Source organism: Poecilia mexicana, unplaced genomic scaffold (assembly GCF_051168715.1).
Source record: "Poecilia mexicana isolate PSO_F unplaced genomic scaffold, ASM5116871v1 scaffold_14, whole genome shotgun sequence".
Classification (NCBI taxonomy): Eukaryota; Metazoa; Chordata; class Actinopteri; order Cyprinodontiformes; family Poeciliidae; genus Poecilia; species Poecilia mexicana.
The window spans coordinates 16,046,954-16,074,263 of NW_028263383.1; the positions used below are offsets into that span (position 1 = coordinate 16,046,954).

The 27,310-nt window shown below is 40.4% G+C and overlaps 1 protein-coding gene across 2 annotated transcripts; it reads right to left on the reverse strand.

Moving 5' to 3' along the window:
• Window positions 1-4,090: 4,090 nt before the first annotated feature.
• Window positions 4,091-26,886, reverse strand: LOC106933206 (flotillin-2a). 2 transcript variants are annotated; one of them, XM_015012320.2, is made up of 11 exons: window positions 26,627-26,886; window positions 18,369-18,450; window positions 15,413-15,503; window positions 10,321-10,444; window positions 9,280-9,398; window positions 9,050-9,163; window positions 8,842-8,961; window positions 8,537-8,751; window positions 8,026-8,209; window positions 7,223-7,372; window positions 4,091-6,581 (listed from the first exon to the last, which is right to left on the reverse strand). In XM_015012320.2, exons 1-11 carry the CDS (start codon window positions 26,673-26,675, stop codon window positions 6,531-6,533), a joined length of 1,299 nt encoding a protein of 432 aa, XP_014867806.1. In that variant the 5' UTR covers window positions 26,676-26,886; the 3' UTR covers window positions 4,091-6,530. The 2 variants fall into 2 exon arrangements, with proteins under 2 accessions (XP_014867806.1, XP_014867808.1); XM_015012322.2 differs by lacking the exons at window positions 15,413-15,503; window positions 26,627-26,886.
• Window positions 26,887-27,310: the final 424 nt, after the last annotated feature.

Here is a 27,310-nt window from a genome sequence, read left to right on the forward strand (position 1 = left end):
TAATTAACTAAATGTTTCCCTTCCATTTCACAGTTATGCACTAATTTGTGTAAGTCTATCATTTAAGGTTTCAATGTCAAACTTCGTGGTTGTAATGTGGCTAAATGAATTCCTCGGTGTAGTCAGCCACACTCTTTTCCATCTTTCTGTCTTGCTGTGGCCTTTGACCTTTCTTGGCTACACTCTAATCAGAAGAATCCCGACAGTCAGCCAAGACAACGTTCCTTCATAAAGCCACTGAGACCTTAATCTCCCCATGTGGAAAGAAATCTAACATTGAGCATCTCTTCACTCCGGATTTATGTGCAAAGCGTTCACTGTTTGGAATTTAATACCTCTATATATCAGCATATGTGGCGTTATCTGACTTATTATTAAAGCTGCCGTCTTTCTTTCTTCCTTCCTTTCTTTCCTCGGCCATGTTGCGGGGTGAGGAGGAACGCGTTCTCACCCTCGTCACGTTCCCTGCCTCAAATCACGGCTGAGCTGTGATGGAGTGCGGTTCCTGCTGCGTTTTCTCTTTAATCCCTGACAGTTTGTCCACGTGCGTTTAAAAATAAACCGTTTTTTCCCCTAATTCTTCTTCTTTTTCTTCTTCCTTCTGGAGGAATCAAGTCGTCTGACTTGAAGGTTTTCAGCTCCACTCCGCCAATAAACCGACAACAGGATTCAGGCTGGAGAAAGTTTTGTTGGAGCTGCTAGCTGAAACGGCTTCGGGGTGATTTAGCGGAACAGGGAGGGGGTTTTGTCCAGGTATACTGACTTTTCGAGCGGCACTGATGAATGCCCCCCTCCTCTGAAGCCGAGTCATTAATATGGAAATACCCTCCGTATTCTTAATGCGCTCCTCTAAGGTCAGTGTCATTTATCACACTTCCTCTCCTGTACGGTTGAGACAAAAATCCAGTAATTTACTCTGGTAATGATGTGTGTGTTCCTCAGAAAGGGCCCGGGTTAGGTGGGACCCGGTGGCTCCTGGTCAGGGTGTGTGTGTGTGTGTGTGTGTGTGTGTTGTCCCTCCTGCTGGGGCCGATAAACACACAGGCTGGATTATCTGGGTGGTTTCCGTGGCGTCCAGAAACTTTTATCTGCAGCAGAGAAGCCGCTGCTCTTTCTGCAAGACAGATAAGTTTTTGCTTGTCTGACTGTGATAATTAGAAGACACTTTCATTGAATGTTAAACAAGCTTTAAATATGTTAAATCCAAACTTTTAGTCACATGGACCAAAAATCAGCGAGTTAAAAACACTTGAGGGCCACAAAAGATGTTTTTTTCCACCAAAGGGTGTCAAACTAATTTTCATTTTTGGCCGTAGCAGATCATTAATATCCTCAAACGGCCGTTTGTGGTAGAAAATAATGATAAAATCCACAAACAAACTGTTACAATATGAATACATAGCTGTCTCTCCAATCGATAAGTACTTCTTAAAGTTAAATAACACTGAACGTCTTGTCTCAATGATGTAATTTGGCATTAAATACATAAAAGCTGCTTTGTTTTGATTGGTAAAATAATATATCAGTATCAGCGCACAATTGTTACCTTGAAGGTTTAGAAGCTAGTGGGCCTTATATTAAGCTATGGCAGGCCGGATTTGGCCCCCAGACCTTGAGTTTGACACACATGTACCGACTCAACATTAAACTAAGCAGGCATTAAACTAAACATTTGTTTAGTTAATACTTTAACTAAACAAATCAAGTAGATTTGTTGTTGGAAAGAGAAGTCATGATGGATGTAAAACATTCATTTCTGAGCAGTAACATCAGGATTTAGGTCAGTCTTTCTTTGAAAACATTATTTCATTAAAAGTAGATTTGAATGCAGCAGTAAAACTTACATTTGGTCTTCGGAAGAGAAAATGTAAAAAAAAATAAAATAAAATAAAAAACTGGGTTATTAATAGACAAATAGTTGAAGTTCATTGCCAAGAATGTTTTATTTTACTTAAGATGTGATAATTTAGTTGTAATCAAACTCCTGATGCTGCTGTCAGACATGAAAAACCAGCTTTTTGGTGCAAACCGTTTTCCCACACTCATATTGGATCTTTTTTTTTAAAATACAGACTAATTAAGAGTTTGGAGACACATCAACAGATCTCATTAACAAGCAGAGTAACGTCTGAACAGCAGCTGTACACAGGGCTGATGTCCCACGTCAGTTTGCTTCCACAAGATGAGGTTATTAACTTAAGGCCAGCTCATTATGGTTCTTACAGCAGATTAGAAAACGTCCTGCAAAGTAAGAAGATTTTTTTATTTTTTTTTTTGTGTTGAAAAATGAGCTTCTTATCAGCTGAGATAAGACCGAACAGAACTGCGTACAACTAGCGAGGAGGACGGGACATTTTAATGCTGCTCTGAAGGGGAACTCTGGGTGTTTTCGATATTCATGAAACAAACGCAAACCGCTTATGTTTTACATCCCTGAGTTGGTTTAAAAAAAGGTTCAGTTGAGTAAAACAAACTGTCAGAAAACAGAAATGTATTTTTTTATTATTGTTATTTCAAAAGGGGCTCATCCGAGTCAGCGGTTCCCAAGGGTTTCCTCTTCCCAAATTAATATTGTAAAACAGTATTTATTTCATATTTGTTATTACAAAGACAGCATCAACAACCAACTTATTGTTTTTAATTATTTCCAAGTGTAGCTTTTTAATCTGCTGTAACGCTTATTACATAAATATGTTTTAACTGCCGTAATTTTTGTCAGCTTGGTTTGTGAGGATCTCAAAATAAACGTTGATTTACGACCCCCAACTTTGATCTTTTTTGTCTTTTGGCAGACAGAACAAATTGTCCTGCTTCTAAACTTTCAGAACTATTTCTAGCCTGCATACCGGATCAATAAGCTGAATAAAAAATGTAATCTAAAAAATAAAACATCCCAACAATGGTTGGTTTGTGTCCTGTTTCTGACTCTTCTTGCATTTTGTACTTTTATGATCTTGTCATCGTCCACCAGGATGAGATGTGAATATTTTTAATTTCTTCCACAGTTAAGAGCCGCTTACTGTGCATTGACAATAAAAGTATTGTAGAGTTAAGGTTTTAATCCATAATGATGCACACTCTGGTTGGTGGAGAAGCTCCTCAACAAACTGTTAATTTTACAGTTTGGTCAAAGTGAAGTTGAGGAACAGTTTACCACATTTTCAGAACTTAGCTGCTTTATTCTCCTACCATGACACGACTGTTTTGGATTACATTACCTTAGCGGACAAAAAGTAACCAGATTTCCTTTTTTTCAGTGCTACAATTATCACAAGAATGGTCAATCATAAAACGGCATAATGCACCAACAAGATGACTCCTAACAAAGGTTTTGGTCAATCCTCAAAATGCTTGAGGATTGATATTAAGCATTATGTGAGTAAGTTCTTAAAGTTTGTGTGTGTATATATATATATATATATATATATATACATATACTGCTCAAAAAAATAAAGGGAACATTTCACTTTAATTTTGTGTGTGGCTCCAAATCCAGGTCTCCATTGGTTAATAAATTTGATTTCCATTGATGATTTTTGTGTGATTTTGTTGTCAGCACATTCAACTTTGTACAGAACAAAGTATTCAATGAGAATATTTCATTCATTCAGATCTAGGAGGTGTTATTTGAGTGTTCCCTTTATGTTTTTGAGCAGAAAAATATATATATATATTTTATTTTTTCCTCATTTTCGGCTGATGCCACTTTGAGAAATACCAAGCTTGCGCTCAAATTCAATTTCAGTGTGGTCCAAGACTGACGGGGATCGTCTGAGCGCCACTCACATTAAAGTAAGAAGAACTGACAAAATAAGCCGTTTGGTGAGTTAACTTAAAAGGAAAAAACGCGCTTAGAAACTCTTCAAATAACAGACTACTGGTTCCATCCTACACTTCCGTCGGCTGGAAAAGTGTTAAAAAATATCCCTGCAGTGACCTCTACTGGCCTGAACTGGCTATGACGGCTCTGTTAAGATCAAATAAATGCGCTATCCTGTGAAGGATCAATATTAGCTTTATTAGCCCATTTTCTAAATGATGCAATTCATTTTATTTACGTGCATAAGAGAAATTGAACACAGAGACGTACTGAAGGTGATATAACTTTATATTAGAGTGACAACACAGAATAACATGAACACATGCTTAATCCTCCATGCTGCCGTGGCTTCTCCTTACAGCCATCGGTACATGAGAAGCCATGAAATAAAACCGAATGAAAACATCAACAGAGAACAGACGTGTTTTAGACAAAGATGAGAGTTAAGGCATAGGTCGAAAATGTGTTTTTGGTGGTTTTTATTTCTTTCTCAAATGCTACACCAAGTCACAAGAAGTTGCATCTGATTAGTCAAATGATTTTGCATTCTTTGGCACAAATATGATGGCCAAAACAACTGATGAGGTCAAAAGTTTCAAAATAAAAGCTTTTTACGTATATAGACTTATTTAATAACAATTCAGCTATATATTCAACTTCATTTTCATCTACAAGATTAGGCGAAAGCACATTTTTAACAAAAATCCTGTCACGTCTCTGAGGTGATAATCTGCACAGAGCTCATTACTTTAACAAAGGCACTAAGGAAATCTAATTTCCTAAATTTAAACAAGTATCACAAAGAGGTTCTGTTTAGTGAAAATGTGCGTCATTGCTGCACAAAAGTTCAGAATTATGACAAATATAGGTGAGATTATAATATATCTACGTATTTTTATTTATTTTTTTTTATACAACCTTTAACATAAAAAGCATGACTGTTAGAAACCTGTGAAACAATGTGACCGGAGAATGAAGGGGGGAGAGCTGCCAATTATTTAATGTGCAGCCGAATGACATCAGTCTCTGAATGAATCTCACTGACGGGAAAGCGATCCGTTCTCCCCGACAGGTCGGAATGACTCACTTCCTGGGAACGGCTGAAAGTAACGGCACTGGCCGACACAAACGACAGAGGATAACGCGACAAGCTAGCAGACGAATGTGATTCCTGGATCTGTTCAGGCGTAAAAAAAACACAACACATAGAGCATTTTAGAAAACAAAAACAAAAGAAAGGGTTTTAAAACTTCACAGAAAATACAAACGGGAAAAAAAAAATTAAAACTCAGAGGCAAAATGTAAGAAAATGTTTATGGTCACGGACTCGGAAAGTCGTCATTAAGCTCCTTACAAAGTGGTTTATCAGCTGTTTACTAAAAAATAAAAATAAACGACAACAATAAAAGGCAGGCCAAACATTCACAGTATGCTGGACAACACAGATGATTACAAAGTTTTAGATTTCTGACATTATGTAACAACTACAAGCAACCCTCCCTTTCTGTATCAGTCAACCCTTAAGAAAAAAAAGGAAAAAAAAAAAAAAATCAACCTGACTAAAAACCAGGAAATTATATCACAATCGCTATGGTCTGACATAATAATAAGAACGGGATTGGAGGAGATTCATATTCCGTTTCTTCATACCAAAACTTTTTCTCTAGAATTCATAGTTACGGGTCCAGCTGCTCAAACTCAGTCATTCATTGGACCCACCAATCAAAAGAGCAACAAAGCACAGATGTCATGTGAAGCGTTGCCAAATTGATCACATGCTTGTTTTCCAACTCGTGTCATTTCATTTCTGCTTTGTCAGCGTGGATAGAAGAGGACGTGCACGGGGTTCACGATGTGATTACTCATGATGTGAACGCCGCTTCAAAGGGGGGGCGGACAAGGAAGACAAGCAGAGAGGAGAAATAAAACGGCAGCCTAACGTTTTGCTACTTGAGGTAATAGAAAAGGTTTCGACAGCCCCAGCTGAGATCCAGGGTCTCCTTTAAGGCTATGTATGGCTTTCTTCTCGCTTCGCAGGTGCAAATGTGTTCAAACGAGTGATAAAAGTGAAAGAGAAAAAAAAAAACACCAGATTTACTGTAGCCATGTTTGACAGGCATAAATCCACATTAGTGCATGAAGGTTTGGACAGGCACTGGACATCGGAAACAGACGGGCAACATGATAAACTGCAGTGAGGATCATCGTACAGCTGATTCAGAAATCCACCTCTTACAGCTACACTCAGAGGAAGAGATCAGTCAGAGTTAGGAACTCATCTGTAACGACAGACAGGAAGAGGCAGCAGCTGCGTCACTGCACAGCTTCCAGAGGTGGAACAGCGGCTCAACGCCCGACTTGGAAAGTCTTTGACTCCAGCAGGAATCTGCCCCTAATCTGGACTGGAATACACAATACATCTCTGGATCTTTAAGCAACACACTCTGCTCTGTTTTGGATACCATGTAGAAGTGAATAAACAGTAGCATCTTAGCTAAGGAGGATAAGGACGAACTGAAACCAAGCTAAGATACAGCTTGATGCGAATATTTCTTTTTCCTATACAAAACTAAAATTCGCTTAGAAATAGTCTGAAAACAAAAAAAAAACCTCTTGGTCGGTGTCAAGTGTTTCTGGTTGAAGGCAGTTGCAACGAGGGATTATCTGACTGAGAAGCCTCTTCATGCTTGAGGCCTTATTGTCTCATACATCACACAGCCGCTTGGCATTGTGGGCCGGTCATCTTCTGGAGCAGAGGGATCTGTGGGATCAGAAGGATTAATGCAATAAATATGGAGGGTGGAAATGGATCTTCTTCCATCATTCACGTTTTCCCACAGTAAAAATCAAGAACGTTTCAAGGTAAGTTTGCAAACTTTTTCCAGCACTGCACTTTGGAGATAAAAACCAGACAAATTAACAATTCCCTATTATTCAATATAATTCAGTACTGTTATTAACAATGTCTTATTAATGTGAATTGTGTTCTACAGTCTAGGTAAACAAAGACTTTGAAATGTCTCTCTCACACACAGCTGACTGGTCCGAGAACAACATTTAACAAACATTCCTCAACTATAAACTATTATTTCTATCACACAGATCAATAACTGAAATCAAGCACTTTCCAAACCTGTAATGTAAACATTTACCTGTTCAAGATTCATAGGCTAGAAAGAAATATTCTGAATGATGCTCAGGGTGATTTTGAATAAGAAAACAGAAATCAGATCAATCTGATCAAATACAAAAATAAACAAATCTGAGTTTGAAAATGGGTCACAAACCTGTATGGTTTTAGCTCGTAATGGAACATCTTTCAGTAAGAAAAAAGGTAAATAAATGACTAATCATTGAGACAGACGTTGAGTTAAGGCGTGTGAGCTCTCATGGATGACTCACCTTGGTCAGATCTACCCCGGTGAGGGCGTTGATGGAGACGGGGAGTTCAGCTAGAAGTCGATTCACCTCTCCGGTCACGCGGCTGCCTTCGCCACTCAGGATGACGATCTCACTGGTCTTGGCCAGAGGAGCAGCCACCTTACTGGTGATCTGCAAAACACACAAGAAAAACATTAAAGCTTCAAGCACTGGCCCAGCGTCCACTGGATGGTGACTGAATCAGAAGGATCCGTTTGAATGGAACAGAAACAGCAACATGTTCCACTCCAAGTTAACAGGAAATGCATTCATTCAGTTACTGATTATTCTGGAGATTATGTTTTGGATTAACTGATTAATGCCATGTGAGAGCTGGCATAGTTTGGAATAGAGTTTAATTGCAGACAAAGGCCTTCTTAACCTAAACTTCAAAATGTGTAAAATCTTTGGACAGTTTTAGCTTAATTACTGCTTGTAGTATGTTGTTCTTCAGGAAAAGGCCTTTTTTGAGTCTGTCTGCTCCAGTTAACGATTAATCAATTTCTCCCAAATTCTATTGATTACGATTAATCGCTTCATCTCTACATTAAATGTTAGTTTACAAAGCAATCTGTTCATGCAACATGGAACTGATTGGAGTTCAGATTTAATGCCACATTAGCAGAAATGGCTACGTTACATGAACAAAACATACTAAATAACAGATTGAAATAAATATAATTTACAAGTCGACTTTCTGCAGTGACCAAAGAACACATGAACAGAAATGTGGTGAGGGTTAAGACGGACTGAAACCCAGATGTAAATAAGCGTGTAGCGCGGACCTTAGGTAGAGCGTCCAGCACCAGCGCCGTCTTGGCAGCTTCTCCGTACTGCTGGTAGGCTTCAGCCTTCAGCCTCATCTTCTCAGCCTCTGCTTTGCCCACAGCTTCAATAGAAGCAGCTTCAGCCTCACCAATGCAGCGGATCTTCTCAGCTTCCGCCTGCGCCGTCAGCACCCTCTTTATCCTGCGATGAGACACCAGAAGCAGAAATGGGTCACGAGTGACTTGGCAGCCTTCTGCCGTATGCCAAACAACCTCTGTACATGCAACCAAATATAACTGTCAGTACAAATGATTATGTTAGTGTTTCGAGGGAGGCTCCAGTTAGTTTACGTGTACAAAGATATTTTCACTAGAAACTGGTGTAGATTAGCCTAGATTAAGCACAGACAACTTTAAACACAGTCAGAAAAGCAAAAATGATTGTTTCACATCATATAAAATTTGTTTTTTATATGATAAAAATTTATTCCATTAATTTCCAGACTGCGTAAAACCAACTGAATCGTACTTCTGTCCCTCGGCCAGCTGTTGCATCTTGTAGGCTTCGGCCTCTGCAGGTCTCCTCACGGTTGCAATGAGCTCCTTTTCGGTTCGATCGATCTCCTTCTCCTCGATGGTGATCTGCTTCTTCCTCTGCACCACCTCGATCTCGATCTCCTCCAGACGGATCTTCTGCTGCTCCTTGGCCGCCTGCAGCTCATACGCCAGCTGAGCCTCTGCTTTCTGCAAGGAATATTCTTTTTTTATATGGAACTACATCTAGAATTTCACTTGTCTGTTTTTGAATTTTGCAGAATGTGTCGAACTGGATACCTTTGTGTTCACTTCCTGGTTGAAGGAGGCTTTCTGCATCTCCAGCTCTCGTTTGGAGTCGGCCATCTTTGTGTCTGCGACGAACTTGACGTCCATCATTTGTTTCTTACACTCGGCTTCCTGAAAGCAAAAGAAGAAAAATTAAAAACGGCTAAATTAAGACGATCAGCGGATGGGAAACGCATCTTCTTCTTGAAGCTCATCTCACCCTGATGCCTGCATCCCTCTCTGCCTCCGCCACACCGATGTCTGCGTCCCTCTGCACTGCAGCCGTCTGCGTTTTCCCCAGGGAGCTCAGGTACTCCACTTTATCGTAAACATCCTGTCAGCAGGGAAAATAAACACAGGCGTGCAAAACAGCAAGTGGTGAAAATATTCTATGGGTATGGCAAGTAGAATTAAATCCCAACAAAACCAAACAATAAACCTGCTGCACACCTTGATGGTGAAGCTGAGGATCTCGATGCCCATTCGGCCGACATCGGGAGCAGCCACCTCCCTCACCAGAGACGCAAACTTGTCTCTGTCCTGGTAAATCTGTTCAACTGTGAGGGTACCTGAAGATTAAAGGGATCGTTAACGTCCTTAAACTTAAAACAAGCTGTAAGTTAGTTTTAATTACTTCAATTGTACTATATTTGCACTAGAAACTAAATGAGAAAACATGTTCTGGCAGCAAAAACTGATCCTAGATTTAATGTATTTCTTTGTATCTTATTGACTCTACAGTTTTGTTTTGTTTTTACTGTGAAGCACTTTGTGACTGCTGTCTGAGAAAGGTGCTATTTAAATCAAATGTACTTACTTACTATCCACCCTTTTACTAGGACATTTAACCATCTACACTAGAAAATAGATTATTTCAAGCCAGTAATAAACTGAATGATAATCTAAAATGCTGAGGAATTTTAAAATATTGTTCCTTCACTTTAACTTAAATGTGATAACTGGCTGGAATCCCCTTTGTCGAGGGTCTCAATGCATTTTTAAATTTGAATTTTGTGTCCAGATCAAAACCTAATGGAGATTTTGTGACAGCAATCCATCAGATCTTTTTGTCTTTTAATGTGATAAACCGATTAACACACTCCCTAAAAAGTTCTGCAGTCTTTCCTCTGCCTACATCCCCCAGAATGCTGTGTAGTTCTGTGTCGGCCTTCAATGAAATGATTGAATATTGTGTCAGACAATATATCTTATTATTACTATTACTACACTGATATTGATGATGTATCCATCTTCAGCCCTAAAGTACACTGCACATTTTTAATATGTATTTATTTAAAAGAAACATTTTGAAAACCACAAATCCTTTTCCATCCATTTCAGAGATAAACATGATTTTGTGCTAGCTTATTGCATAAAGTCCAGATAAGACACCATGCAGTTTGTGTTTTTAACAGGTCTAAACATGAAGCGGTTCAGACACCGTCAGCAACAAATCTGAAAACAGCCGTCTCAGCTTCAGGAAGTACCCACCAAGGATGGCGCGCAGGTGACCCTCCAGGGTCTGCAGGATGACGCTCTTGATCTCCATCACGGTCTTTCCCAGGAACTGTTCACAGGCGAAACCCAGCAGTTCGTTTTCCGTCATCACCTTCACCTAGTGCCAGCACGGACACAGATTGTCAGCTGAACACACACATCCGCAAACCCAGGAGCGAGCGGCATGCATGAAAACGTGTTAGCTTTTCTGCTGGCTGCGGGCAAACACACGCCGTCCTTCCATATTCACTTTCACATCATCACTGGGGTATTAAAAACAGGTGACTGAACGCAGTGAATCATCACAGAAAAAGTGGTAAAACTGGTGACATTATTCACTTCAGTGACATGAATGCATAAATGGTGAGTTTTTGAAAGAAATTTTTAACTTTTTACAACTGACAGCAGGCTGCAAAATATCATTCCTCCACATCGAAATGGGTTTGTTCAAAACTATTTTCACATGAAACCCCAAAGTTAATGCATTTTTGGTATATATAAAACCAAACTGCATGGCCAGACTTTGTCCTTGTGACTTTCTCAATCATAATCCAACTCATTTTTAAATTAGAAGCACTTTAGAATAAAAATACCATATGTAAAGCTACATTTTACTCCAAATCTACTTATCTAATCAATAAAGACAAGCAGATATTTGATTTAAAATGTCACTTAAATAGGGCATATTTAATTTTACCTTTGAGTAATAACTGCAGTCTGGCCACAAAGCTGCAAACAATGTAAATCATTTAAAAGTCAACTAATAAAAAACTGCATTTAACCTGAGATTTACAAAATGAAGGCATTTAAAGGTCATCAAAAAAGCGCTAAGAAGATTTAGCCTGATAATGTAGTCCACAGGAGCTGAAACGGTATAAAAGACAGTGAGCTGGGTCCTTAGGCGAGAGGTCTGCACATGGTTTTGCTTTACGACATGCACTCCACTCCAGAAACGAGGGAAACACAAAGTGAGGAAAGATGGTCGTCATTCCGAGAAAACCGTCTGCGAACAGAGGAGGCCGCAAGCCAACCACATCAACACATACATGCCAGCGCAAACAGACAGCAGGGGGAGCTGTGCCACGACTCGGGCTTACACAAGGACCTGTGAGGGGTGATGGCGGTAGAAACCCTCCTATCTGTTATGCGACACCATCTTTTTGTTCCTCCAACTTATTAAAAAACTGACATATTACTAGGTGCCCAAACTTAAAAATGAACTTCAAAACTGATTTGGGTTATAGGTGAAAATGTCCAATGAGATGAATATTTGAATAAAATACATCTGTAATAAAATAAAAAAGAGAAATCTCAACATGAACGTTATGTTCTGGTTTTATTTGAAAAGCTTCTACTGAGAGCCACTCCTCAAGTCCAGACATGTTTAGCTGTGGAGGAACATATGACTTGTTACCATGGAAAAGGCCACAATGGCTCTGGATTAGGTTGGGCCAATCAGATGATGCCCAGGATGAGCTTCTGGGTTAAACCGTGAGAGTGAGAGGAGTTGTTTAGCAGCAGACAGTGGGGTCATTGTCAGTTACAAGTAGGGAAACTGAGACGGGAACCGTGTCATAACTCTGGCTAAAAAAAGAGAACTAATAATCCCACTCTGTCATGCAGACGGGAAGCAGGAAAATGAAACAAAGAAGGATATGATTTGGAGAAAAACAGTGTTTCACAATTTTAAAGAGAAAATCCAATAGAATCCCTTGGGAAGCTGACAGTTTTGCTTCTGGAACAAAGTTGATCTTTTAATCTGTTTCTAAAGTCAGAAATCTAGCACAACAGAGTGGCTATAAAGAACATTTTAGTACGAATTCAGTTACACATTAACGTAATATATCCTGTTTTAAACAATGCAGTGGTGGGTTTCTTCCTGTTTGGCCACGTGGTTTATTTTGACCATATTGGACTAAAGAGAGGCTCTTAGAACATCTCAAAAACATGTCTTTAGTGATGTCACGACATGGATTACAGGCTCTTGGAAAAAGGAAATTTGATCCTAAACAGAAGCAGTTAAACTGGTTCCTCACAAGCTCAGACACTAAAGACAGGGTTTACCTTTAGATAGTCAATAGTACATCTGTCGCCACTGGGATCTGGATGGATTTTAATTTTTTTTTACAACACACAAAGATAAGGGTGTGCCCACCGCATTGCTGAATCTGTCACAGCATGAACTTAAAAAGATAGTGGATTTTGACTTTGTTTACAAAAAGAAACATACTTTGGCACTGAAGAAGTCCGGGCTGACGCTGCTTCAAACAAAGTGTGAATGACCTGAGAGTCTAACATGAAGACTCAACACAAACTGAATTACAATCCAATATAGTTTAGCGTCTTTATTGCTTTCTGAGCTCTGACTGGTTCGTGCTTTAGACTGACCATGATTTTCCACTACATGGTATGGTTCGACTGTGTTCATAGATCAACATGACAATGATTTCCTGCTTTGCTTCTCACAGTATCCTCTTGTTGTTGGCAGGATAAGCTGTTTATTCTCTCAGTGTGCTCAAGGCTTTTTTTTGAGAAAACACACACTTCCCTGAATGTGAGAACATTTCACATTCAGGCAATGTGCATTTTAAAAATAAGAATCGCAAAGGAGTAGGACGTAGTTACCGAACTTAATCACCTTGTGAAAAAGCCACAGAAAAGGATTTGAATAACACTTATTATTGCATGACTTTATGCATTAAAAAAGATATAAGAAAAAAAGTATTATGTTTGTATCGATGGGGTTTCAATCAAGACAATTTTAAAGGACTAACAGCTGATACTCTTCAGTTGCACTCCCACAAATATACAGTTAATTTTTGCACATTGAACTGATGTAATTTTTTTATTTTCACCCTTTACAATGATGTTCATAGTGCAATAGAGACTATCCCTGCTGCTGCAGCGTCATGTGACATTCTCTACATGTTACACCCACACGGATGTAGAAAGGAACGCTCTGCAAAAAGCATCTAAAACATCATTTCACTTTATGATGTACAAAGCAAAGTGTTACATTTGTAAGAAAGGAGAAAATGTTTCCTGAAAGCTTTCTCTTTTTGCCCACCCCTGGAATTGAGTTAAAATTTTACGAGCAGAATTATCAAACATTGCTCAAGAGTAAAAATGCTAGCAGCATTAGCTCAGCATTTCGGCTAACTGCCTTTGATCAACAGCAGCTGTATGTGTCTAATTAGAAACAAAAGAAACTCCCTTTGACAGATAATGCCTGTCGCTACCAAGAAAAACAGAGACTGCAGCACTGAGGACGTCACAGGCGAGTAAATTAAGAACATCATCACAGTGCTAACATGGACCACTTAAGGGTGATAAAGTGAAGCATTATCTTACTGCACTTTAGACCTACTGAGTTTTTAAATGCATTTTAGGAGGTATCGGATTTAATCTCTGTACTGTAAAAAGATTCTGATTGGGGCACGCCTGGACAGTATAAGTGGATTCCTGGCAGGTTTTGTCGGCTAAAATAATAAAAATGGAAGGAAAATAAAAGCTTTTAAAGCCTCACAGTTGGTTTTCAGCAGTATACATATAGATTTGAGGGCCGGTCTCCTGCAACTCTTAGATGCATCTCTACTTCAACACACCTGAGTCAAATAATGAGGTCATTAGGAGGACTCAGGAGAACCTGACTGCACTGAGGAGGTGATTCAGCTGTTGGAGTCAAGTGTGTTGGACCAGGGAGACATTAAGAGCTTCAGGACACCGGCCCTCGAGGACCAGGATTGCCCACCCCTGGATTAGAGGCAAATAAAACGGCAGATTTGGCAAAATGCTTTGGGGCAGTGGTCCCCAAAGTCAGTCCTGGAGGGCCGGCATCCTGCATGTTTTAGTTTTCTCCCTGGTTTAAATGATGGCTCGTTAGAGGGCCTAAGAAGAACACTGACATGATGAAAAGGTTGTTACTTCTACCAGGGAGAGAACTAAAGCGTGCAGGATGCCGGCCCTCCAGGACCGACTTTGGGGACCACTGCTTTGGGGGTTTTGTGGTGGTGCAGGAGTTGAGCACAATCCACATTAGGAGGCCTTAGTCCTTGACGTGGCCGGCGCAGGTTCGAATCCCGGCCGGGTGACCTGAGCCACATGTCCTTCCTCTCTCTCTCTCTCTCTCTCTCTTTACCTACCTTCTTGTGTTAGCACTTTCTAATAAAGGCCACTAGAGCCCCAAAATTTTTATTTATTTTTAACTAAAAATACAGATTTGGCAAAATGCGGTTGGAGTTTTAAAAATTCAGGTAGGTAAGAGGTAAGAGTTGTTTGAAGTTCTAGATCTGGACACTGAACTACTGACGACTTATTTCACCACCTTTGTCTTGATGCATTTCATAGCGATGCCCAACAGCCACCGCCACCACATTGCTAAAGAGGAATAATTCAACCGGCAGATGATTTGTACTGAAAGCTGTTAAATGGAAAGATAAAAATGGAATAGCAGCATAGAAATGATAAAATGAAAAAAGGGGTAAACTTTGAGTAAATACAGCATTAGTTTTGCTTTATGTTAGTTTGGATTCACCCTATTTCAAGCTAAAATAGTTGACACCGTACCATGTAATGGAAAACTGGCTCATGGCCATACACTCTAGTCGGAAAAATGCTTTTCCTTTGGATCCAAGTTGGGGTGAAAGAAACTTACTAAAACTATGTCTCAGTTTTCTTGCGGCAGCTTATTGATGCAAAGCATATCACTACCAGATGGTAGAAGAAAAGCATTGAGAATAAAGGAAAAGAAACAAAAATCTGCTGCCTATGTAAGCTTTAAAGTGTTGGATATTTTCACTATGGATCATTTACCTTTGAATAAAACATTACAGCCCTGAAACGAACAGAAAAAAAAGACACAACACTGTCTGCAGCTAATCAGGGGATTTCAGCTCGATGCATTCTGTTTTAGGATGATATAAAATCATGCAAACAATTTAGCCCAAAGTCTGAGTGAATCTTGAAATCTGTACATAAAACTCCTGGTCTGCTTTGATTTCTGGCTCTTCTAACAAAGAAAGGAAGGTATGGGTAGAGGGGTTAGTGGAGCCTGATCTGGCATTCCCAGAGAAGTGTGATGATTTACCTGAGCCACCCCAGTGACAGTTATAGCTACACCCTCCGCTGTCTCTACATCCTCACACTTGGGCTGCAGGGTCATAATCTCAAGCGTTATCCTGTGAAGAATGTGGAAAAATATCAAATAAAAATCGACATGTACGCAGGGAGAGGAAATGAACGGAAGGGACAGATAACACACACAAAAAAAGAAAAAAAAAGAAAAAACAGAACAAAAGTGAAACCATTCACCCAAGGACTCCAGATCACCAGCAGCAGAGCAACAAGACACTTAATCCAGAATTCAGACTCCTTCGAATTCTGATGTAATTCAGGATTACGTATGAGGAAATGCAGCACAACTTTCTTTGGCATTGAACTCCTCAGATCCCCCCATTTGCAGCCAATCAGAGATATTATTGGTTAGTTTGTTAGTGGCACCATTCTCCTTTGCCTGTCTTTGGCCTTTCTGGGCCTTTTCAAGTGCGTTACCTGAGCCACCCCTGTCACAGCCAGGGGAACACCCTCCGAGGTTTCGATATTCTCACAGCGACAGAGGATGGTCATAATCTCCAGAGACATTCTATGCAGACAGGCAGGCAGGCAGGCAGCGGGAATAGCATAGGCAAAACAGTAAGTTGGACAACAGTTGTTAGGAACGTCAATAACCATCGACAAGTAGAAGAGGGAAGGGAGACGGGGACAAACACACTGCACAACTTTGCCTTTTTCTTACCAGATTTCATTCTGATAATTAAGAAAAAGAGAGCATCACGAATTAATAATCCAATTTAATATTTCTAGCTGATCCTATTTTGATTGGATTTTTTGTTTAAAGTGTCAGAGCTGGAAATAAAAGCCTGTTTGCAGCTCCACCTACAAGTGCTTTCCAGAACAGCTGGATCAATGAGTCAAATCCTTGAGCATTAAGATAATTGCTGCATCTAAACAGGAAGTCAGGCTCCCACTGCTGTAGAATGCCGTCTATGTTGCATGGTACACACAGGATGCACATTAAAATAAAACAGAAGCTGAAGTAGACAGTGAAGAATCTCTGGGACTGCTTAAATTTCAATGGTGCATCATCGTTTAGGTTTGGTCTATGCTCAGGTTTCCTAGCAACCACAGACGAAAAGCAGCACTTATTGTGAAACGAGTGACTTCAGGTTTTAATGCTGAGACAGGCTGATGGAAAAACAAAGCAAAGCATGTTAGCTAAGCACAAACAAAGGGGGGAGGCAAACTAATTATAAAACCATTTACAACTGGGAACTCCAGAAACATGGAAGATGGAGTCACTTTCATTTTTAGATCATTTTTCAATAGCAAATAAAAGTTTGTTTTTTTATATGTAAAAGTAAACTAAGAGTTTGTCTTTCCAGTGGAGCTGCACTTAAAGGAATAAGATGAGCTGCTCTTTTTTCATATATGAAAAACTCTGGATTTTATGACGGATGTTATTTGTCTTCATTTGTAAGACCGATTGATTTCTCTAGCGATTCGTTTTCATTACGTAATTATTTTATCAGCGTAAAAGTCAATTACTGATAACATGTAGTTTGTTAAACTAAAAGCTGGTAGCTAGCCACATAGGTGCATACAATTAAAGAGACACTAAATTAATGAAGCAGGTCTAAAATGCAAAATTAATCTAAAATTTAGCATTTTAAAATTTAGATTTTAGATTAATTCTGATTAATCTAAAATTAATCTGAAATTTAGCATTTTAGATTAATTTGGGGGAACAAGAATTATAATTCTGATAACCGCTTATGCTGTTATGACCCCTGATAAAAAAAAAAAAAACACTCTCAGTGACATTCTGCTGGAAAATAATAGTCAATCAAACTATGGCTACATTTCATGGGAATCTTTAAAGAGATTAGAATTTTTTTTTTTTTTTTTTTTTGAAACATCTCAAGGCAGGCGGCTTTCTTTTCCAGCGGAAAAACTCAAGTAGAAAATGACTAAAACTGCAAAAGTACAAGCTGACAAACTGGTTAAATATCAGAGATTCCTCTAAAGTCAGCAAATGTTACTAACATCTGTTACAGTTTAGCAATTAAATCAGCCGGTTTTTATATAAAACAAAATCATGGCAAACACAGTGCAGAAAAAGATCTGCTTAATCAAACCAGCAGTTTACTTCATATAATAACCAAACCTTCATAAATAAATAAAAATGCAGAGTAGTTAATCCAAATTGTGTACTTGCCAACTCCACTGCAGGCTTTTTTTTTTTCTTAAGAACGTTGTTAACAGGAACTACAAGTTCATAACCCACAACGGCAGCAGTAGATTCATCCTCCCAATCTGCTGCATAACCACACTTGGCTTTACTCTGAGTTTATGCAAATTTAGAAAAATGGAAATAAAAACAGTCACTGACCGTGCGGTCACTCCCATTCATGTGCAAAGAACACATGAATGAGAGAGAAGAGAGAAGAAATCTAGTTATTGGAAAACAATTGTGTAATCATATAATCAAATATTTATGTTAATAAAAAGAAAATGTCATTTAGTAACATTTGTAGCACATCATCATAAACCAATACTAAATCAAAATCCATTTGATATTAAACCTTATTTTTAGATATGATGAAAAAATCTGATTTTACAAGACAAATGGTGGTCGTTTTAATAAAACTACTTCTCCCAGACATTTATATAAACTAAGTTTCATATTAACATGACTGAAAGTTGTTTGGATACTTCTTTTTTGTTGACACTAGTAATAAATAGACAAAAGAAATGTTTGCTTAGAGTGACTCAGTCCTGAGCTTTAAATCCTGATTAAAGTACAGTGTATTTTTACAGCTGTGCTAAAAAGGATTTCATCATTGAAACCCAACAAGCCGGTTAATACAGTTACTCCTCGTCATTTATCTCTGACGTGGGCAGTTTTGTCGACCAGCAGGCATCCTGCTCTCACAACACAATTAGGAAATGTGTCTCTGTTACGGCCACAGCAGACAGGTTCTTACCTCTGGATGTCAGAGATGAGCCACCAGGCCCAAGCCCAGCCCCCCACGACATACGTCTTCTGATCCGAACCACAGCAGCCACCTTCCAGAACACATTGAGCAGGAGTCACATGGTTGTCATCATGTAAAATATCCAAATACTTATATCAGCTGGTAGGTTCTCTCTTTTTTTTTTTTTTTTTTTGAGACGGCTACTTCAAAACGATCAAAATCGAAAATCCAGAAGAACATTTTTAATCCAGAAATAATCATTTGTGCTTTTGAAAGAAAACCAAACAAAATCAATCAATGATTTTTTTTCTTTTTCCTTTTACTGGAATCAGTTAGCTACTCAAGAGGATGTTTGTGTGCAGAACAGAGCGTCTTGCGCTTCATTATTTGTTTCACCCACAGACCTCACAAGTTCACAAAAGGTAACCACGTTGCCTTTGCTTTTCATCTCGACTGATGATATGAGGTTGCACTAGTAGAGCCTGCAAAAGTCTTGCACCTTGTGGTTTGATGACAAACATTCCCACGATTGCCTGAGCTTGTAGCCTAGGCGCTAAATCAAGATAACATTGACAATAACTGTGGAATCTTTCAAGTTGGGAAATGTGCCAATAGGAAAACAGGTCACGACCTTTCAGACTGATTTAATCTGGACTCTTTAGTGCGACATTCCCAGCTGTCACATGTTAACTGGCAGGCAAAGAAAAGGGAGATCTATATTTACTGTCTCAAAAAACACGACCTAACAACTGATAATTGTAGGGCCTACTGACCCAGCCATCTTCAGCTGTCTCTCAATGACGAAAGACTCTCAGTAACAGTTCTTGTGACATTTCATGTCTCAAGCAGAAGTGTCACTGTAAGACAAAGGGTCATTTCCAAAAATCTGAACTTTCCAGGTAATTCAGAAATTGAAACCAGCTGTCGTCTTAAACATGCAAGGACACTCTCTTTGACCTTAAATTTTAAGTGTAATGCCAACTGGTCAGGTCACCTATAGAAACACATGGGCTACATACTGATTTAGACAGCAGCATAGCTGAAATTCCTAAATGCTCTCATTCCACAGACAGAAGAAGGGAGGGTTCCTGATTAATAACATGGAATGTACAGTGTGACTGACATAACACATATGATATTAAACCACACATCCTCTTCTTTCAAGAAGTTAGAAATATTTTTATTTTCTAAATCAACTGGTCCTGGTTTCAAATGCAGAGCTCATGCTGTAACTCAGCTCTGGTCTTAAGCTCCAATGTTTCATGCCACTCATAAATGTTTTGTTTTCACAATGAAGCTGAAGTGAGTGAATGAGGAAGAGGCCCTTACAGATTCAGTTAAAGGGGCAGGAAATCTGTGGTACAAGCCAAAAATACAGTTTCAACAAACCGTGGATCTGCCACAAGTGTGAAAAAACACAGAAGTTTTAAAATATTCGTTTTAAAGATCACAAACTCCCCGATACTGTTGGTGTCTATACCGTAACGGTACAATTTTGCTATGAACAATTTTCTTTTTTACATACGTGAATCTAAGACAAGCGCAAGGCAGACTTTAAATTACAGGGTCACCAAACTATTGGTCAATTTTTCCACAATACAGAAAACGTTTGTTTTCCAATTTACTGAATGCATCAAAACTAAAAGCTCTCTCTATTTCAAGTCTATAAAAAGGGTCAACCGCCAGCATGCACTTTAATACATGTTTATAAGGATAACAAATTAGACAAAAATGCAATTCCTTCAAAATTACTACATTTTCCCCCACTTAAATACTGTATTATAGTCCTTATGGGGGAAAAAAACTAATCAATCAAAATCAGAATTGGTAGTTGAGATCAATTAGAAAAGTGCATATTGGTGGATATCTTTGTCTGATTGGTGCACATATTTGTGACATTTTGTTCAGAACAAGTTTTGTGCTTGACTTCAATATTGTCATGAGCATTTGTGAACATGATGCACACATATTTTTCTCTCTATATGAGCCCAAAGTCAGGGGTTTAAGAAACATGAGATCTGCAGACCAGACAGTCAGTGCAGTGCGGTGTATGTATCCGCCCTGCTAATTTAATTACCTCTGTTTCTTCAGGAGAGCACCACCATATTTCACCAGTGTTCATTAGAAAACATACAATTATGCTCAACATTCATTGCTCTTAAGTCTACTTTTCTGTATACATAGCGTATTAATAAAATAGCTGCTTTTTTTTTTTACCAAAGTATCCCATTCTAAAAGTTAATAATATAAAGGAAAATGGCTGCAACCAAAAATTATTAAATCTACGAGCCATATGCTGTAGGGATGTAATATAGATAAACATGGTGGTAAAATCAGGACTTTTTAAACATCTTGAACAGACCAGACTGCATAAAAACAAAGCGGGAATATTGCTATGGGAACATACTGTACATATGCGAAAATATGGCGGATATGATCATTCTATTCACAAAATAATTATAAATTAAAGCTCCGCGGAGCCTCAAGCGGCCCTCGCAGCCAAGCGCCGCTCAAGCCTATAGCCACCGCGGATGTTCCAGCACCGCCTCCCGCCGGCCACCGCCGACGCTCGCGCGCCGTCCTCCATGCGATCCGCTTCGATGTCTTCGGCAGCGTTCACTGGCCATGCACCCAAAATCTGGAGCAGATTGGGCCATGTGGCAAGGAGATACAGCTGTTTGATTAACCTAGGGGGCGCAGTGGAGTCAAATTGCAATTAAACTGTATTGGGCTCCTCAGAGGTTCACAAGTTTCACTCATAAAAAGTCTGGTGCAAATAGGATGATGCGTTTGTGAATAAGAGACGATCGTATGCATATGGCGAGGGACAGCCATTTTGCCACTCCCCCACGGGTCTGTAGGCATTGACAGAGTTCATCATCATCTCATGTTATGTCAGTGTGCACAGGGTTGGAATCCATGACACACCAACATGTTTTAGAGTGTAAAAGTAAGACATACAGTATAAAAAACAGGTGACTTCCTGTCGGAAGTGGGCGGGGCTAAGGTGATGTCATCAATCGACCACCTAACTGTGATGAGGGCTGGTCTATAATGAGACATAGAAAGTCTGATGCATCTGTGACCTGGCATTAGGAAGTAATTTCACATTCATGTTTCATGATGTATATTCAAAGTTTGGGACTTAGCCACGCCCCCACGGGTCAGTAGAGTTCATCACGGCAGAGTTCATCATCATTTCATTTCATGTCAGTCTGCACAGGATGAAACCCATAAGAATTAGAGAGAAAAAGTAAGACATACAGTAGAAAAAACAGGTGACTTCCTGTCGGAAGTGGGCGGGGTTAAGGTGATGTCATCAACTGACCATCTCAATGTAATGAGGGGTGGTCTGTAGTCAGATATAGGAAGTCTGATGCAGCTGTGACCTTCTATGTGGAAGTTATTGCATCTTGATGTTTCATGGCGAATAGTCAAAGTTTGGGACTTAGCCACGCCCACATGCTTTGACATAGAAAAATTCCTACGATAACTTTTCATCTTTAATGTGTCAAGTCTCTGCTGACTGAGTTTGAAGTCTCTATCTCAAAAGCTGCAGGAGGAGATAGATCAGATGCGATGTCTATGAAAAAGAGGAAATGGCTGATTTTGATCCAAAATGGCCGACTTCCTGTTGGGTTTGCACCATGGCTCCAAGAGACTTTTTTGTAGGTCCTGACATGATACACATGTGTACCAAGTTTCATAATTCTAGGTTAAAGCATGGCTTGGGGCTGATCATTTAAAAATTTCTAGGGGGCGCTGTAGAGAAATTAGGCCACGCCCATCAACGACTGTTATGGATTCCTGTTCGGGGATGAATAAGGATGCATCCTAGTGAGTTTGGTGCAGCTGGTCTGAATGATGTGGAATCTAGAGCCAAACGTATGGCGGCGGCGTTCCCTCTGCTTCGCCGCGCTGCCACGGCCACGCCCTCTACTGAAAACTCTTGGTGCTTTAAAGCAAGTGAGACCAACATGTTATCTGTCATCCAACACAGAATCATCTTGATTAGGTTGAGAGAGCCATAGATGGAGCTTTACAAGTCCAAAAAAGGCACTTCCTGTTCTGAGGGGGCGGGGCTTAGATGACGTCAGACTATGAATACATAGGATCGTCAGGCATCCCACCAGGATCAGTCATGTCAAGTTTGGTGCAGCTGGGCTCAAAATTGTGGAATCTGCAGCCAAACGTATGGATATGGCGTTACAGGTCACTTCGCCATGCCGCCACGCCCACCTGCTCCATCAAAGCCAAACAGGGTTGGAATCCGTGACACACCAACATGTTTTCTGTCTGTGGACACAGTTTCATGTTGATTAGGTCAAAGGGGTCAGATAGCGACCGTTCACAGTAAAACATGACACTTCCTGGTCTCAAGGGGCGTGGCCTAAGTGATGTCATCATTTGACCATTGGGTATTGTAGGGGACCCGATGATGATCAATCACTGAAAGTTTGGTGCTGCTGTGAGTTTTTTTCTAAAAGTTATAACCGTTTTCTTTTTCATGGCGACTAGGTGAACTTTGACCCCAGGTAACTCCATTTAGAAGAAAAAAAAATGCAAAACTGTGATAACTTTGGATCGGTCATGCCTTATGAACGATCTGACCGAGTTTGAAGCCGATCGATCGAAGTCCCTAGGACTAGTTCGAAAAAATGCGAACCCTGTGAACGGCCAAAATCGGAACTTCAATCCAAAATGGCCGACATTCAGTGATACTTGCACTATGACATTAATTGTAAATTCTGAGTGTCTTGGGGAGCTGTACAAGTGTACCAAGTTTCAAGTCTGTACGATAAAGTAAGTGAATAGGAAAGGGTCTTTTGAAATTTGCTAGGTGGCGCCCTTGAGCCGTTTCTTGTGCGATTTTTCTGGGGACCTTAAAATACGTAAATTTTCACCGGGCTCTATGCCCCCGCCAAGTTTGGTGAGTTTTTGAATATGATAAAGCCCCCAAAAAGCCAATTTATTTTACGGAAGAATAAGAATAATAATTAAAGCTCCGCGGAGCCTCAAGCGGCCCTCGCAGCCAAGCGCCGCTCAAGCCTATAGCCACCGCGTATGTTCCAGCACCACCTCCCCCCAGCCACCGCCTCCCCTCAGCACCACCTCCCCCCAGCCACTGCCTCCCCTCAGCACCATGTCACCCCAGCCACCGCCTACCCCCAGCCACCGCCTTGCTCTCAAGGAGCTGCCAAACCCGCCCTGAAGATAGTCACCTGTCATGTTCGACATTGCTCCCAGACAATGCACAAAAATCTGGTGTAGATCAGCTGATATCGCAAGGAGACACAGGTGTTTGATTAACCTGGGTGCGCAGTGGAGTCAAATTGCAATTAAACTCTATTGGGCTCCTTAGAGGTTCACAAGTGTCACTCATAAAAAGTCTGGAGCAAATGGGATGATGCGTGTGTGAATAAGAGATGATCGTTTGCATATGGCGAGGGACTGCCATCTGGCCACGCCTCCACGGGTCAGTAGGCATTTACAGAGTTCATCTTCATGTCATTTTATGTCAGTCTGCAAAGCATGAAACCCATATGACTTAGAGAGTAAAAGTCAGACATACAGTAGAAAAAACAGGTGACTTCCTGTCGGAAGTGGGCGTGGCTAAGGTGATGTCATCAATCGACCACCTAACTGTGATGAGGTCTGGTCTATAATGAGACATAGAAAGTCTGATGCAGCTCTGACCTGGCATTTGGAAGTTATTTCACATTCATGTTTCATGGTGTATAGTCAAAGTTTGGGACTTAGCCACGCCCCCACGGGTCAGTAGAGTTCATCATGGGAGAGTTCATCATCATGTCATTTCATGTCAGCCTGCACAGGATGAAACCCATAAGAATTAGAGAGTAAAAGTAAGACATACAATTGAAGAAAGAGGTTACTTCCTGTCGGAAGTGGGCGGGGCTAGGGTGATGTCATCAATCGACCACCTAACTATGATGAAGGCTGGTCTATAATGAGACATAGAAAGTCTGATGCAGCTGTGACCTGGCATTTGGAAGTTATTTCACATTCATGTTTCATGCTGTATAGTCAAAGTTTGGGACTTAGCCACGCCCCCACGGGTCAGTCGAGTTCATCATGGGAGAGTTCATCATCATATCATGTCATGTCAGCCTACACCGGATGAAACCCATATGACTTAGAGAGTAAAAGTAAGACATACAATAGAAAAAACAGGTGACTTCCTGTCGGAAGTGGGCGGGGTTAAGGTGATGTCATCAACTGACCATCTCAATGTGATGAGGGGTGGTCTGTAGTCAGATATAGGAAGTCTGATGCAGCTGTGACCTTCTATGTGGAAGTTATTGCATCTTGATGTTTCATGGCGAATAGTCAAAGTTTGGGACTTAGCCACGCCCACATGCTTTGACATAGAAAAATTCCTACGATAACTTTTCATCTTTAATGTCTCAAGTCTCTGCTGACTGAGTTTGAAGTCTCTATCTCAAAAGCTGCAGGAGGAGATAGATCAGATGCGATGTCTATGAAAAAGAGGAAATGGCTGATTTTGATCCAAAATGGCCGACTTCCTGTTGGGTTTGCACCATGGCTCCAAGAGACTTTTTTGTAGGTCCTGACATGATACACATGTGTACCAAGTTTCATAATTCTAGGTTAAAGCATGGCTTGGGGCTGATCATTTAAAAATTTCTAGGGGGCGCTGTAGAGAAATTAGGCCACGCCCATCAACGACTGTTATGGATTCCTGTTCGTGGATGAATAAGGATGCATCCTAGTGAGTTTGGTGCAGCTGGTCTGAATGATGTGGAATCTAGAGCCAAACGTATGGCGGCGGCGTTCCCTCTGCTTCGCCGCGCTGCCACGGCCACGCCCTCTACTGAAAACTCTTGGCGCTTTAAAGCAAGTGAGACCAACATGTTATCTGTCATCCAACACAGAATCATCTTGATTAGGTCGAGAGAGCCAGAGATGGAGCTGTACAAGTCAATAAAAGGCACTTCCTGTTCTGAGGGGGCGGGGCTTAGATGACGTCAGACTATGACGACATAGGATCGTCAGGCATCCCACCAGGATCACTCATGTCAAGTTTGGTGCAGCTGGGCACAAGATTGAGGAATCTACAGCCAAACGTATGGCGACGGCGTTACAGGTCACTTCGCCATGCCGCCACGCCCACCTGGTCCATCAAAGCCAAACAGGGTTGGAATCCATGACACACCAACATGTTTTCTGTCTGTGGACACAGTTTCATGTTTATTAGGTCAAAGGGGTCAGATAAGGACCGTTCACAGTAAAACATGACACTTCCTGTTGTCAGGGGGCGTGGCCTAAGTGATGTCATCATTTGACCATTGGGTGTTGTAGGGGACCCGTTGATGATCAATCACTGAAAGTTTGGTGCTGCTGTGAGTTTTGTTGTAAAAGTTATAACCCTTTTATTTTTCATGGCGACAAGGTGAACTTTGACCCCAGGTAACTCCATTTAGAAGAAAAAAAAACGCAAAACTCTGATAACTTTGGATCGGCCATGCCTTATGAACGATCTGACTGAGTTTGAAGCCGATCGATCGAAGTCCCTAGGACTAGTTCGAAAAAATGCGAACCCTGTGAACGGCCAAAATCGGAACTTCAATCCAAAATGGCCGACATTCTGTGATACTTGCACTATGACATTAATTGTAAATTCTGAGTGTCTTGGGGAGCTGTACAAGTGTACCAAGTTTCAAGTCTGTACGATAAAGTAAGTGAATAGGAAAGGGTCTTTTGAAATTTGCTAGGTGGCGCCCTTGAGCCGTTTCTTGTGCGATTTTTCTGGGGACCTTAAAATACGTAAATTTTCACCGGGCTCTATGCCCCCGCCAAGTTTGGTGAGTTTTTGAATATGATAAAGCCCCCAAAAAGCCAATTTATTTTACGGAAGAATAAGAATAATAATAATAATAATAATTTACAGCACAGTTTCAATAGGCTCTCGCAGCGCTTAGCTGCTCGGGCCTAATTACATCCAAATCATCATGAGAAAATTAAACCTGCCATTTCTCCTTTAGAGGGAACTGAAGAGAATCTGTCGACTTAAAATAAACCGAAGATAGTAATTTGTTGTCATATACTTTATAATACTCGGCATTTTTCCCAACAGAAACGCACGCATTAGTTTCTGGTTAAAAATATATAAATAATTTAACTGCTAAGCTTCGATATTATTTCATAGTTTCTCGTAAGGAGTGCTTTAACGAAAGAGTGACGCTCCAGGCAGGAAAAACACGGCGTCACAGAAACGTTTACGTTACCTGAAACAACGAGGGCCTCGTTCGGTCCAACGGTGTGGCAATTTCCCATTTTTATCGACACAAAAAACGTGAATCCACACTGGCTTAAAACATACAAAAGGCAAATATTTTTGTTTCTAAACTTCCCTTGGTCGCTTTAAGCGCAACCCTCTTCACGCCCCTACCGTAAATTACAGGAGGAGGGTTTTTTTCCCTTTTTTTTACGTTTTTTTTTTCCAAAATGGAGACCGGAGGATACATCTTTCAACACGGAAACACAGTACTTCCGCTGCATACTTTCAAAATAAAAGCATTCTATGTAGCGCTCGTGTGAGGTAGCTTATTCTGAACACCTCAACGTTGTGTGTTTTGTTTGGTTTCGCTGCAACTTGACTGACTGAAACAGCTACCCCCCCCCTTTTCTCCCTCAGCCCCCACCCAGGATTACTGGACAGACCAATGTAGGCGTGGGAGTGTAAATATCCGCACAAGGAATTCTAAACAGGATCCCTGTAAATTTACAAGAGGGGGCTTGTGTTCATGAGTTCTCACATGATACATGTGTCATCCAAGATCGATTGTTTAAACAGAGGAGGAAGGGGCTGCTACAGATAAAACTGAAATATGACAATATAACAAATGTTTTGGAGAATTTTGACACCTAGGAAGCTCTTGATTCCTATATTACGAAACTGTTGATAACAG

What these genes read in the sequence shown, in the direction of transcription:
- LOC106933206 (XM_015012320.2), bottom strand. Translation starts at nt 26,675, where the DNA reads ATGGGAAATTGCCACACCGTTGGACCGAACGAGGCCCTCGTTGTTTCA. An exon ending in CGAGGCCCTCGTTGTTTCAG is followed by an intron (nt 18,451 to 26,626) that starts GTAACGTAAACG and finishes GTGTTCTGGAAG; the next exon opens with GTGGCTGCTGTGGTTCGGAT. An exon ending in CCGGGGTAGATCTGACCAAG is followed by an intron (nt 6,582 to 7,222) that starts GTGAGTCATCCA and finishes CTGATCCCACAG; the next exon opens with ATCCCTCTGCTCCAGAAGAT.